Source organism: Mytilus trossulus, chromosome 1 (assembly GCF_036588685.1).
Source record: "Mytilus trossulus isolate FHL-02 chromosome 1, PNRI_Mtr1.1.1.hap1, whole genome shotgun sequence".
NCBI classification, from domain to species: domain Eukaryota; kingdom Metazoa; phylum Mollusca; class Bivalvia; order Mytilida; family Mytilidae; genus Mytilus; species Mytilus trossulus.
Window position 1 is genome coordinate 59903705 of NC_086373.1, and position 15913 is coordinate 59919617.

General features: G+C 30.6%; 1 protein-coding gene across 1 annotated transcript in view; it reads left to right on the forward strand.

The window, feature by feature from the left end:
- LOC134682748 (receptor-type tyrosine-protein phosphatase T-like) overlaps positions 1-15913 on the forward strand; it is a 39294-nt gene that overhangs the window by 22764 nt on the left and 617 nt on the right. Inside the window, exons 12-27 of the mRNA XM_063541797.1 lie at positions 674-741; positions 1024-1280; positions 1484-1571; positions 2903-2970; positions 3570-3606; positions 4312-4409; positions 5961-6098; positions 7404-7549; positions 7808-7943; positions 9246-9395; positions 9951-10050; positions 11288-11361; positions 12843-12968; positions 13613-13723; positions 14499-14644; positions 15152-15287. Coding sequence (XP_063397867.1) covers positions 674-741; positions 1024-1280; positions 1484-1571; positions 2903-2970; positions 3570-3606; positions 4312-4409; positions 5961-6098; positions 7404-7549; positions 7808-7943; positions 9246-9395; positions 9951-10050; positions 11288-11361; positions 12843-12968; positions 13613-13723; positions 14499-14644; positions 15152-15287 — 1879 coding nt within the window. The remainder of the gene's footprint in view (positions 1-673; positions 742-1023; positions 1281-1483; positions 1572-2902; positions 2971-3569; positions 3607-4311; positions 4410-5960; positions 6099-7403; positions 7550-7807; positions 7944-9245; positions 9396-9950; positions 10051-11287; positions 11362-12842; positions 12969-13612; positions 13724-14498; positions 14645-15151; positions 15288-15913) is intronic.

A 15913-nucleotide genomic window follows, 5' to 3' on the forward strand; every position in this document is an offset into this window, starting at 1 on the left:
GGATTTTAATGATCTTCGTGTTATGGTTGTACACCCCTCGAGGGTGTGCTGTAAATAATATTGGAATTTCTGTCTGTAAGGTTAGGACCAAAAACGATTACAAGTAGCGTCGAAAATTTTGATCGCAATACATGTAATTTATCCTTGCTGTACATTGCCGTGGTATTTGTTTGTCAGGATTTATGTTAGGAATCTTTTTTGTGTTGTTTATCATTTACTGAAACATAATCCCAAAAACAATCGTAATTCATATTAAATGTACATAAAAAATTTTGCAAATAAGATTATGTTTTTTCTCCCAAAACATTATTTCACATCTGGACAGATTCATATTAAAACGTTCTCATAATTCATTAAGAATACGTTAAATAAATGGAGACGGGTTTTGATTGCTAAAGACTGAGGTAACAATCGCCCACAACGTAAAGTCGGGGATTTAAAACAAAGAACAGATCACAGTACGGTTATCATTAATGAGCAAAATCAAAACCGAACAGTAAGCTTTAAAAGCCTTGGATAACAATATTTTAGATATGATACAGATTATGTATGCGCTCTTTATTTACTAAACTATGTTTTATCACGTAGAGACAAAAAATGTTTTGGGATTATCTACCGACCATAAATTGTGCTTTTAACTTTTATGTGTTACATTAAGCGCTTATTTTTCCAGGCGAAGATCAATATCAACGAAAGGCATATTTATACACTGGACAAAATCAAATGATAAGATAATTTTGGGTGAGTTTATATGTTTATATTGTCTCTTAGAGAAGTCTATTTCAAAATGAGTATTACAAAACAAACTTCATTAAAACTGAACATTAAAGTTATAGTCGTTGCCTCCGAGCGAAAAGAAACACGCAACTTAAGCATTGTGTAGTTCAACGAAAGAGACAACATTTTCCTTACTGCGATTTAAAATGTGCTTTTTGAAGAATCAAAATTCAAATTCAATTTTTAGTCAACAATTGCTAAACAAATATATTTTTCCTTTTCATTAATTTATGGTTCGTTCTGAAGATACGAAAAAGAATGTTAATTCTGGAAAGGGATACGCTAATGTAAATGTAGCTACAGTGGCCGATAGAGCAGAGATAACATTATCAACCACAGAACGTGAAGATACTAAATTACAATTATCTGAAAACGAAGATCGTAACGTGTATAATAATGTACCCAGTGAACTCAATGTTTTCAAATACAAAATACTTATCAGGGATCTGAAGGAGGCTATAAACGAGAAACAGAAAAACGATGGTTTCAATAAAGAATATGAGGTAAATAAAATTATGTATACAAAGAAATTAAGTTTGTCATGATATAGAAGGTTAAACGTTATTTCACGTTCAAAAACAGTCAGAGCTTACTTTACAAGTGGTTTTGTAATGATATAATCAGTTATATTGAATAAATCAAAGCAGTTAAATAAATGGGATACAAAACGCTCATAAATAAATTGCATTGTTTTGTTTATTTGTAGGTTTTACCAAAAGGACTTGCTTATGCGCACGTGGAAGGCTCAAAAGCAGAGAATAAAGAAAAAAATCGTTTCCTTACAACATGGCCTTGTATGTTATTATATGAAATATACAAAACATCTTTACATCAAATACTATTTAAAGTTCAAAAGAATTTGATATATTTTTTAAAAGATCAAGACCTAATCTGAAAATGTCAGTAAAGTTATTAATGGTTTATTAGCGTACATGTAAAATACAAATAAGAAAATGATTTTACTCTTGTCGTTTGTAGGCAATTATCACTGAATACTAGAACACATTTTTATTTAGAGGCCAGCTGAAGCGAGCTTCCGGGTTTGAGATTTTCTAGTTGTATTGAAAACCCATTGGTGGCTTTCGGCTGTTTTCTACTCTTTGGTCGGATTGTAATCTTTTTGAAACATTCCCAATTTCCATTCTCAAGTTATATTAGTTATGATTTAATAGAAAAAGTAGAGAGATACAAAAAGAGTGTTAGGTGCATCGATGATGACTTTATCTAAACACATCATTACCCGTTTAAAATCTAAAACTGCAAAATCTAAAAAAAAAAAAAAAAGGAATCGGTACTGATATAAAGTTAGAATCAGAGTTGAAACCAATGTTACTAAAACGATGTTTACCCAGAGATCCTATGGATGAACTGAACTTTAAGAATTGAAAATGGAAATGGTGAATGTGTCAAAGATACAATAACCCGACGATAAAGCAGAGGACAGCCGAAGGCCACCAATGATCTTCAATGGAGCGAGAAACTCCCGCAACGGGAGGCATTCTTCAGTTGACCCCTAAACAAATATTTAAATTAGTTAAGTGACAATGAACGTCACACTAAACTCTGAATTATACAATAGAAGCTAAAGTTAAAAATCATACCAGAATAACAAAGATCAGAAGCTCCTGACTTGGGGCAGGCGCAAAAAAGCAGCAGAGTTAAACATGTGTTTTGAGATCTCAACCATCCACATATACCCTTAGCCAATGTAGAAAAAAATACGCACATCAATACGCACTGTAAAACTCGGTTTTAGAGAAGTCCGTGTGCGATGCCATAATAGGTAACCCAAACAAATAAACAAAATGACAACAATACATGAAAAACAAAAAACTTGCTAGCAGTTACTGACATACTTGCTCCAGACTTCAATTAAACTGATTGAAAGATTATGTACACGTTTGTATTTCCACGCCAGCTACAGACCGCCTCCATGTGCGGGATTTCTTGCTATGTTTTAAACCCATTCATGGCCACCAATGTGTTATTAACACAGGGAGAAAATTGCGATCCCGAAGAAGGGCTTGCTCCCAAACAAAAATGTGTACTACTTTAGTAAAAAATGGACGTCACACTGCATATATTTTTAGAAACCACACATCCAATTAATAATTATATATTGTAGATGATCATTCGAGGGTTATTTTGAAGGGAGACACGAAACATGGTTACATTAATGCTAGTTATATTGATGTAAGTTTTGAAAATATTTTCATTTCGTTTTAGTAGGAAACTTTTCCATTTTCAACTGTTTCCAGAATTAGAGAGTTTTTCAAAAAAATTAAGTTTTAAATTCAAAGTAAACTTACCGAATACTAATATCAAAATCAGAACCTCGGTTATTTCAGAAATCTATGATAGTACTGCTCAGAAGGTTGTTTTTTTTGTTGTCACACTACTATGGTTAGATCATGGGTAAATTAAGGTAGTACACATTCACATTGTCAAATAATAAGGACAAGATCATAATTATGTGCTGTGAATTTTAATCCTGATCTTTCATTGCCGGTAACCGCATTTTAAATCTGTTTGTTGACACGATAACATAGAAAACATTTTTATCCTAGCTGCAAACATTGATATAACGCCCAATTCTCTTTACTCTTTTTCTCTTTTTCTAAATAAAACCGAAAAGTAGCAAATACAAATCAAGTAACGATCAAACCACAAAATTAAGACAGCATTAATTTTTGTATCAGTAAATCAGTACTAAACAATGTATGACAGTTTAGATTATTGGTAATGAAACACATCTATGTTTTTCAACATAATTTCATTTTTTACGCTTTCAGAACTATGAAAAGGAAAAAGCATATATAGCATCACAAGGTGTGTATATAGATTCTGAATGCTATCTTTTGATTTCAACATAGTTCATATTATGTTATTGTAATTTATTCATATGTAATGTTTAGATATTTGTATTATGAAGATTAATTATAAATAGATATTATAATTTTTATTTCGTTAAAATTTCTTTATTCTTCATTGAAATATTTCTGCCTGCGTGTAATTATTAAATATATATTTCGAATATATGTAATGCAAACACACTTTTTTGCCTCTTTTTGTGATATAGTACAAAAAGGTTATAATGTGTTTAAGAAATTCCCATGTTTTTTATCATCAATATAATTGTCCTTGTTATAATTATCCTTTCATAACTTTCTATGATTCTTAAATGATCATAACTAATTCTTTTTAAATTTGTCAATTTTTCCTGGCCTTATTTTAGTTTTTGCCATTTTGATTTGTACAATTCCTTTGACATTCAAAATATCAACTAGTTAAAATAAATCTTGATACATTTTCAAAAATAACGTTTTAGAAATCGTGTGTTTAGATTTAAAAAAAAATAATAACATCTTTAGTTTTGAAAAGTATGCAGAAATATTTTCATTAGACGTAGAAAGTTGATTACTTTTGGAACTTAGTTTTATAATTATGAGGATCTTATTCTTGTTGACATATGCTTGTCCTTCCAGATAAAATATACTCTAATTGTCTTTACTTTTATTTTTTCTTAATATGAAGGTCCTAAAAAGAAAACATTGAGAGATTTCTGGCATATGGTATGGCAAGAAAATGTTGGGAAAATAGTGATGGTAACACAACTACTAGAAAATAAAAAGGTATCAATAACCTTACTGTATCTTCAAAACCTATTACTTTTTCTAGACATAGGCGAGTGTGTTCCCATTTCGCCTTAGCTGTGAATTCCGGGTAAAAAAGGTATAAAATATACTAAGGCCAGATGGGAAGTGAACTAAGGCGAAATGTGAATAAAGATAAAAATATTAAATAAACAAATTTAACCTTTGTGTTTTATAGCAATTTGAGTTAACAACATGTAATTAGGGATTTGTTTCTCTTTTTATTATTTTTTTTTAATAAAAGTGTCCATTTATATGATTTCAAAAGTTGTGAAATCAGAAAAAATCTACAATTAAATAAATGTAGTTGGAAAGTTGCTTCTCTTGAAATATTGTTTTTTGATATTTAATAAAAGTTGCAATTTTTTTTTAATTCATGCAGTTAGAAAAAACTAAATTATTTAATTATCCTTTACATTATGCAACACAAAAAGTTTAATAGAAAGAAAGAAAAACATATTTTCCCAAAGACTTGTTAAATTACATAACAGAAACCTTTAATAAAAAAAATATAAAAAAATCTCCAAAACTGTGCTAATTATATATATAAAGCAAAATCCATGGTATTCAATGACTTGACTTCTTCAAGATTTGAACAAATTACCAATGATTAGTTTATCATGAGATGCACAGACCAATGAGAATGCACAAAAACTGCCTTCATTCGAAAGCAGGAGTTCAGCACTCTACCAGACAAAACTGCAATCACGTTTACCAAATACGAGTAGGTTCAGTAAGACGCCTTATTGGTCCCAAAATATAGCAGTTTTACAAAATTGTGAAAATATAAACTTTTAGCTATTCATTGGAAAGAAAAATACTTCTGCTACACAAATATGGGCTGTTTTTGACATGAAAATGGACATATATCGGGTATTAACATCATTAAGTCATGCTAAATTACTGAAATCTTCATAATTTTAGCATTTCAGTTAAATTTTAGACGGTTTCCGTCTTAAATGAAAGTGGCCGCATTCGTGTTCATTCATAAAATTGAAGTGTAAGTTGTATTTGATGATAATACATAACATATATAAAGATTGAGGATTAACACGGATGCGGTCTTTTTTCATTTTTGACAAAAAAACATGTGTAAAGTGACGAATTTTGGCATATTTGATAGATTTTTCATATTTGTGCTTAAATCGGAGCGTTTTAAATGATTTAATCAGTTAAAACCCATCACATAAACTAAATCAATCAATTGAAATAGACAATTAAGTGTTTAAAAAGTGTCCAAAATATTTCGTTAGATGAACCTATAATTTGAGGCTAAAATCGACCCTTACCGGGCCTACTGATTTCAAAAACTTAATGGATTTGAATAGACCAACTGTCAAAAATAGTAAGAAAACCTTTGTATTTAACAAATAATTGAAAACAGGAATAAAATTCTTGCTGTTTTTATGACATTACAAGTATATAAAAAATAAATACAAAGAGACCTTTGTGATATTAATGTGACAATCAAACACTTCTGTATAATACTTTGAGTTTTTATATTCATTTGCATTCATAAATTTTCTACAGATAAAATGTGAAAGATATTGGCCTGAAACAGTTAATGAACCATTGGTAGTAAACAACTATATAGTCACAATGAAGGAAGAAAGAGAACATACAGTTTATGTTTATAGATTGCTCACAGTATCGAACAAAACGTTATTGGTAATATCATTATTGTTTTAAAAAAGTAAAATCACACAAATTCCGAGGAAAATTCAAAAAGGCAAGTCACTTATCAAATGGCAAAATCAAAATCAAAAGTTCAAACCCATCAAACTAATTGATAATAATTGCCCTATTCCTGACTTGGTACAGACATTTCTTATGTAGATCATGTTGGATTCAAACTGGTTTTATGGCTAGCTTTACCTCTAATGTGTATGGCAGTCGCATAGAATTCAATTATAAGTTTGATGCAGTATAACAAAATACGCAATGTTTTAATAAACCCGTTAACATGACGAATCTACGTAAAAATAGCGTAAAAATAATTTCAGTTTTCCATTTCAATTGTTCCTTTTCCGTATTTAAAATATACAGCAAGTTGTGATGTTACTTTTTTTTCAGATTAAGCTGAATGTAAAAGGGTTAACCCATTGCATTTATTTGCACCTGTCGTGAGTCAGGAACCAAATGTTCAGTGGTTGTCGTTTATTAATGTGGTTCATACATGCTTTTCGTTCTCGTTCCTTATATAAATTATATTATAATTGGTTTTCCTGTTTGAATGGTTTACCACTATTTATTTTCTGGCGCCTTTATATATTGCTATTCTTTGTAAGCCAAGGCTACGTGTTGAAGGCTGTAGTTTGACCTATTATGATTCACTTTTACATTTTGTGACTTGGATAATGACTGATACGATATCTTGTAATATATGTTTAACAGCATGTATACACTTTAAAATTTGTTGATTGCCTTAAGAACGATTTATACATGTTATGTTACAAAGCTCTGATTCCTTTCACGAATTTGGCTATACTTTTTGGACCTTTTGGATTATAGCTCCTCATCTTTTATATATGCTTTGGATTTCAAATATTTTGGCCACGAGCATCACTGAAGTGACATGTATTGTCGAAATGCGCATCTGGTGCAACAAAATTGGTACCGTTGATTTTATTACATCAAAGATACATCCGTTCACACAATGAACGAGTGACAGCAGTATTGATTAGTTTCCATCTTCGCGTTCTTTATTTGTTATTGGTTTATTAGAAGACTCTGTAATATATTGACGTTATACATTGTGATGATACGATGTCTTAATTTCGGGTTTTTACTTATATTTCTAGGACATCAAGTTGTATTCTTTTTTATCCCACTGATGAAAAAAGATTTTCGAAATCAAATGTAAATGTCGTATATTTCAATTACAGCAAAATGCCTTACCTGCACGTATTTTAGATCTCATTTACACAATATATGGTTCAGACCTCAAATACCTGTAGTATTCTCCTATTTCAGAGGGAGCAAGAAAGAGAAATTCACCATTTTCATTTTACTGAGTGGCCAGACCATGGTGTTCCAGACAGCATAAAAGTTGTAAACTTTTACAGGAAAGTCAAAAGTAGAACATGTTGTCAACATGGGCCAATGGTTGTACACTGCAGGTATTTATGTGAAAAGATATATATGATTTGCTCCAAAAATGCACATATATTTGAATATTTGTTATAAATATATTAGTTATTAATACACATAATAATGATATAATAACCAATCTACATTTATAAAGTATACAGCGCTGAAACAAGTATATATAATACACATAATAATGATATAATAACAAATACTTTGCATGTGTTTGTCCTGTTATTAATACTCATTATATTGATATAATAACCAATATACATTAATAACATATACAGCGCTGGAATTGGACGGACAGGGACTTTTATAGCCATAGATGCCTTATATGAAAATGGAAAAAAAGTTAGTCATATAAATGTTATGGAATGTATACAGATGATGAGAAAAGACAGAATGAATATGGTTCAAACATATGTAAGTTTCATTGTTGAAATTCCATACTTATAGTTAAAAAGAAGGTTAAAGAGACCTGCCTACATTTCTACTCATTTGCAATTTGCTTGGAATATCTTTAATTCAATTCTAAATGTATCGATGTTGTTCTCTCATTGTTTATGAAATGAGAAACGAAAAAATCAATAACATTTGAAAGCAGTCGAATTCTGGTTATTGCGTTGGCTTACCATTTTCCAGAAAATGTTTTGATGTGTTGTTATGTCAACTAAAACTTGAGTTCATACTTGTATACTTCATGTATGCTATACATGTATATGTGTCGCCACGTACTTCGTTTCCATGGCTCAATCGCATTATCTTATTACTTATTCTTAAGACATTGTATAAACTCTAATTTGTTTGTATTTTCGTTGTTTGTCATTTTTAAGCATGACATTGTCAGTTTCTTCGGAAAATGCTTGTACCATACCAGAAATTTTGCAGTTAACTTGTTTTTCACTTGATCCGTTGATAAGCGTTAGATTCTGTGGACTCTTCCCATTTTGAGTTTGACTAAGAGTTCGGAATTTTTGCTATTCTATTTTGTCTTCTGAGCGTCAATATTGCTTTGTTATCCTTCTTCTCCTCTTTTTTAACACGAATTGAATAACATTAAATTCTACGATGATTTGGCTGAATTTAAGGCAACTATCATTGAAAGACTATTGCATAAGATTGTGATAGCTATGGTCGGGTTGTTGTCGCTTTGACACATTCCCCATTTTCTTTCTCAATTTTACATTAAGTACATTCAACTTTTATTTGTTTGGCTTTATAAATATTTTGATGTGAGCGTCACTGATGAGTCTTATGGAGACGAAATGCCCGTCTGGCGTACTAAATTATAATCCTGGTACCTTTGATAACTATTTTTAAGTTAGATAAATGTTTTTGAGCATTTAAATCCCACTAAATCTGGCAGTGTTTGATGACAAAAAAATAATTTTGTGACATAAAAATAACAAGAAAAACTACAAAATTTAATGGAACAGATTTATTATACTTGATTTGTTCTGATTTATAGAGAGGATTTTCTTATGGAACACCTTACCAGATAAAACTTCTTGCCTTTAACATGACTTTATCACACGGTGTAAAACAATTAAACTTTTATAAACTGTATCATGTCAAAACGCTCAAGTTGATTGCAAGAATAATTACTAATAACCATTTATCTATGTTATAAATGTTTATAGCTGGGGAAAATAATTTTTAAAAAATCTGAGAAAGAACCATAGGGAGAAAACAATTTCTTTCTAATTGAGTCGTTTTCAATTACAGGAACAATATGAGGCAATCTTTGAAGCTTTGTTAGAGTTGTTTACAGTACCAGATACATCTATTCCAAAGAAAGAGTTCTGTCAATTTATTTCAGATGAAGAACAGAAGAAATTACCACAAAATCAAAATCTTTATAAACTAGAATTTCAGGTATATTTTATAGTAATTAGAAGTGAGTTAAAAGAAATATTTTATGTCAATCCAATTCATATACTAGTAAATCATACGCCCAATTTTCAATGGTAACCTGAATCAAAATAAAACATATGTGCTACCACCTGGAATTACAATCGCTATGTCTCAGCTTTAAAATAGAATGTTTTCATCGGGTCCTGTACAACCTTTACGTGTATTTGTAATTACAACTTAGACTTTTTTATTAACTTTTATAGTTTTTAATGGGAAGTTTATTTTTCTATCTCAAGAATAGATTTACTTAGATGTAATTTGCACAACTTAGAGGATTTTTTAGTCATCAATGCACTTCCCACTTCGTTCTTTAGTTGGCCTTTTTAAGTTCTATTTATTCGAGCGTCACTGATGAGTCTTTTGCGAAACGCGCGACGCAATTACAAAATGTCATTCCTGGAACCTATGCTGAGTTTATTTGGTTAGTAAACTTGAGGCAAAGCTTTCTCTATACAATTATTTACCTACTAATCAGTAGTAGAACTAATTGTCAATTAAATTCTATAATTGATTTAGAGATTGGAAACCCTAAGACCTGTGTATCCTCCATCAGCATTTTCTGCTGCTACATCAAAAGAAAATATTTCTAAAAATTCGACAAAGAAAATATTTCCTCGTAAGTAAAGAATACAATTAGTTTATGCTATGTGTATCAATTGCTGAAAACGATATTTATAAATCATATGAAAGAGAGATGAAAGATTCCAGATGGATTATCAAACTCATAAATCGAAAATAAACTGACAACGCCTGGCTAAAAATGAAAGAAGACAAACACACAAAAAAAAAAACACATGACACAAAATAGAAAACTAAAGATTAAGCAACACGAAACCCATAACATGACATTTATAATAAGCTGAATCTGAATGTTTACTATAAAATCAGGTTCAACCCACCATTTTCGAAATTTCTTTACATAGTCAAGATTATTGTAGTTGTTTTTACTTTTTCCGTTGAATGATAGTTTCTAGTTTTGTAAGTTTTTATGGACTCCCTCCTTTTTGAATTTGCTCTGAAGCTGGGCATTTTTGTTAATATTCATCGTGATACTGAAAAAACAACTGCTATATTCTGACTTGGAACATGCATTTTGCGAACATTTTATGACAGTTATTTAAAGTTCCGTTGATGAGTTTCCATCGGTTCTAGCTTGTAACCCGGATTTTGTTTAAGTTGAATTGATTTTTGATAATTGAGCAGCTGTTTACTAATGTTAATTTGAATGAGCAAACGAAACTGATATAATAGGTTGATGTAACAACAATTTGGATCAAACAGCCAAAACTGTGAAACAAATCTCTGATTAACTGATTAAACTGATTCAAAATTCAAACAAACGTGAAAATTGAAAAAAACAAGGACGCAAACAAAAAGGTGTGATAGATAGGAAATTTCAAATATGACAGCGACATCAACTAACAAATGTCATCGTTGATACGAAGAAAGTATATATTTGTGAAGTCAACTCGTTTCATGAACATTGGCTGTATATCTGACGATCCCGGTAGTATTTAAAATTGTACGACTGTCGAAAAATATGTTTACTTGAATTTGTCAGTTTACACATTATATTTATATAATTATTTTGCATTTTCAATTTTGTGCTGCGTTGATGAGTTTATTAGATAGAACTACATATGTCATGTTTTATCTATCTTTCTTTAAGAGGAATTTTGTCTCGAATAGAAAAATTAGATTACAATCTATCTATCAAATTTTTACTTTTAATAATAAAATGATGGTTCATTCGTTCGACAATACTAAATTAAAAACAGAACATAGTTCGTTGCACAACATATGACAGATATCAAACAATAAAGAAATATTTAATTAACTTGATTTCGTTTTAGACAACAGGTATAGACCGTATACAATTTCATATTCAAGAACGCGTAATGATTACATCAATGCAGTGATTATACCCGTAAGTAAACTTTCTGTTATAATTGATTTACATTAGATTAAAAATACTTCTCATATATTTAGTAGTAAATACAGAATATTTAATAAATAGCCTGCTGTTTAATCTATATCGCACAACTGTGATGCGCACCCTTTATCATACTCTTTATCACACCCCTACCCTTTATCGCACCCTTTATCACCTCCCTATTTTTTAATTTTTTTTTATGCAAGGCTTTCAAGAAATATTTTTCCGCAAAATGTGTCCTAAATGAACGGTCATTCGGGCGTGACGCAATTTATTGAATGACGTCAGTGTATGCCATGTGACGACACAAACGGCGAGTTTTTTTTATATTTTCTGGCACACCATTGCGAAATTCAACTTTAAAAAAGAACGCAATAAAATACCATACAAAACACACACAAACAATACAGTCAACAAAATATTCTTTAAAACAACAACACGCAAATTGTAAGGTAGCTCAAGTGGTTCGGAGTAGTAATTGAACAGTTCTTTTAAAGCTTTTGAAACAAGACAAAAGTAGAAGTAAGGGTTACCCATTTGCTAGGGACCGGAAAGCATTTCGTGTTGAAATGTATGATAAAGCGTATGAAACATGGCAAAATATGTATCACATGCCGTATCACCCTCGACCAATATCATCCCTAAAGGCCCTCAGGCTGATATTGGTATCTCGGGATGATACGGCATGTGATACATATGTTGTCATGTATTATTCTCTATATATTGACGGATACAAAGAAAAAAATAGGGGAGTTAAATTTGTATCAACAACTTAAATTATTCCCGGGGAAATTCCAATGCATGCTAAGGTTTGACTCGTATGTTATAAGGACTTTTCGCAATCAGATTTTAATTTAGTAGTTATATTTCTAAAAAAAAGGCTACATCTAGCTATTCGTGTGTCGTCACTAATCGTTGACGAAGCCTTTCGGGCGATTGTGTATTCAAGCAAAACTCATGCATTTATTTTCTGAACATTAAAATTCCCAATATGGCAGTTCCCTTTTGAACACGTATATATTATTACGCCGGGTCTTTTTTTTCTTTCTTTTTATTTTCGTTGTTACTGAAAGTTGCTACTTAAAACATAAAATAGAAGGTTTTAGATTGCATGCGTCTGAAGCGCTTTTTCAAGACATAATTTTGTCAGGATCGTTTAAAACCGAGTAATTGAAAGCTAAGTATATATTAGAACCGAAACAGATAAGGAGACAAATAACAATAAATGTTTCTATTTCTTTTAAAAAATAATAACATCCCGCAAATTGAATAGTGTTACTTATAATCAAATCAAAGGTGGATTCATAATGTATTATATATTTGTTTGTATGTTTTTTTAAGTCTTATTCACATTTTAATCTTCTGAAAGGAAATATCCAAATTGATGATTAACATGGATGATTTCACTTCATGATAACAGCGGAAAGCATCATGTGTCCAACGCATATATAATACAATGCATTTTTCATTTACAGGGATATACATATGGCAGTAAGATTTTAGTAACTCAATGTCCTCTTGAAGAAACTGTTGTTGATTTCTGGACCATGGTATATGACCATCACTCTCCTATTGTTGTCGTGTTGGACCAGTTGAACACGGTAAGATATCGTCATTGAACATGGAGTGTATGTAGTTGAAATACATTTAACGATAGCACGTTTCATTAAAAAAAAATCTCAGAAAACAAAGCTCCTTTTTATCAATTTTTTATTTGCTTAATTACAAATAAATGGATCTTTTGAAACAAAATATCTTTTTGATCATTCCAAAGGCTTATATTTTATTTTTGAATGTAACAAGGAACATTATGGTAGTTAACAGAACATAATTTTTGCCAAAAAAACATTATATTTAAAACTTCACAGTTGTTATCGGTTCACAAGGAGAAAGAACTGAATAGTTTGGGTACCAATTGTTAAAAGTGTTCCATAATACACAAGTGTTCATCCCTTATTTATTATATGGTAACTGTTCATCGCCGCCTAATATCTATACTCCACATTGTACGATGACTGTTGTTAAATTATTTTTAAAATAAAATGTAAACTATAAGATGTATTGATTTGAATTAAGTATGTAAATAAAACTGTATTGTTTTTTTTGTTTATTTCAGTTGAAGACATTGTTGGCCATACATAAATGTGTTTTTTTCTCATATGTATTTTTTTTACACCTGCTTAAAATCAATTGAAAAGGGTTATATTTAAAGAAGTTATTAAAATAACTATTGTGTTTCTCTTAGAATGCTCCGTTGTGTTTAGGACGACAGGAAGTGCTGGAGTTTAAAGATTTAACTATTGTGCAAGACAACTCACCCAATCCAGAGGAGCTCAAGCTTACGTTGAGCCATAGGGTAAATGTGAAGGTTATAAAAGAATTTTTCCTGAGCAGAATTAGTATGTTCTGCTTTTGTTACTTCTGTAACAAACGTTATTCCGTATGATTCGAATGAGACAGCTATCCATCAAGTGCGAATGAAGTGAATGCAAGAAATGAAAAGCAACTGTACGACCTGCGAACCTGGATTAAATAGTACCACACACTTCAAGAAATAACTTCGGTAAAAAAAACGATTAGATGTCGACGTTACAATATGAAATTTGAAAACAAAAGGGACAAGCAGACATCCTTATTTCAACACAACACCACATATGAACACGAAAATCTAACGATTGACCACTACAAACCCAAAAGTTTTAAACAAAGAACTGAAAAAATCAATATCATGATACCACATAAATTGTCTAAGGAGAATAAAAAAAAATCTTTTCACACATCGTTGTCTATATCGGAATTGTATATGACTATCATTCCAGTGAGAGGTTAAGCTAGCTATAAAACCAGGTTTAATTCACAATTTTCTACATAAGAAAATGCATGTACCAAGTCAGGAATATGAAAATTGTTATCCATTCGTTTGATTTGTTTGAGCTTTTGATTTTGCTATTTGATAAGGGACTTTTCGTTTTCAATTTTCTGTAATTTTATGATTTTACTGTTCAAATCAAGCAAAAAACGAAAACAGGCGAGTAAACAGTGTATGCGTCGTGTGTTCTATTAAAATTAATCAATAAGAGATTTTCATTAAACAATTTAACTTGTGATAATACATACTGGTTTTTTTTTAGGAAAAGGATCCGGTGACAATAACTGTTTTTACCACGAGTAAAGTAAACAATGATGCAATGCTACCATCAAACATTTTACTTGGCTTGTTGAAAAAAGTAATAGAGTGCTGGAAAATACAGAAAGGTCCGATTACTGTTGTATGTAGGTGCGTCTTGAACATATGAATATCATACATGAAATGTCTCAATGGATATCAATTTCAATTTGTTGACTTCTTCAGAGTTTAAGATCAAAAATATATAAATAGAGTACTGTTCAGACATCTTGCTAGGTGATAATTGTATATGATAGAATCTTTTTTATAGGCAATCTATCGTTTATTGCATAGCAAGGAAAGCTTAAACTTGAATTAAATGCAAATTTTGCACTGAAATTTGATATTGGCTTACTTGAAAAGTACATAGAACATTCAAATAAGAAATATGTTTTAAAAATAATTAGACCTGGTATAATTGCCGATGAGAATACTATCTTTTTTCTTATTTAATTTATTTCATATTCAATTACTGAAATGGTTATTCTTACTCATCTGATAGGTTCAAAGGTTATTGCCATGTTTATTAGACCAGTTATGTTTATTTATTGTTACTTGATTATTTAAACGGTCATGTCATTATTCTTTAAACATGAAACAACCCCCGTCTTTTTTCAGTGATGGTTGCAGTAAAAGCGGGGTATTTATTGCACTAAAACTTATCTTGGAAAAAATGGAGATAGACGATGAAATTGATGTTTTCCAAGTTGTTAGAACAATGCAAGTTAGACGACCTGAATTTTTCACAGACTTTGTAGGTTTTGTTTGAGTAAATATTAATTGGCTAATGCAAGATTTTTACAAATAAAACGGCAACATTGTAAAAGGATCAGTACCAAATACAGGCACCAGTGTTATATCGGTATTCAAAAGTCAGTCTATTGAGAGAAAATAATATAAACTAACTAAAACCGAGGGAAGCACATCAACTTTAAGAGTAAAATCAATAACAACACTGAAGTGCAACACAACAAACATAGTATCCTATTTAACCCTTTCAAATATTCAAAATCATTAACTTCAGATTGTTATCTAAATGTTAGCTTTAAAGTTCTTCCATACTTTATTTATTCAACGCTAAGAAAGATACTAGACGGAATACTTATCATGGTGTTTATTGTGTGTGATTATACATGCTTTAGCATCTCTTATTCACAAGGGGGGGGAAGAAAAAGTAAATGTACAAGAATTCCGTCGTTCTTTTTTCATCATACATTAAATGTATGTCAGATCCTATTATAATTATAGCTATTGTTTTAATAGGTACATTGGTCCAGTTTTACAATAAATTGTCCAATGTTTTAGTATCCCGAATGTTTCAGGTTTAGTTGTGATATTTAAAAAAACAGCAAAACAAAATCGTGCATCTGGTTGGGTTTT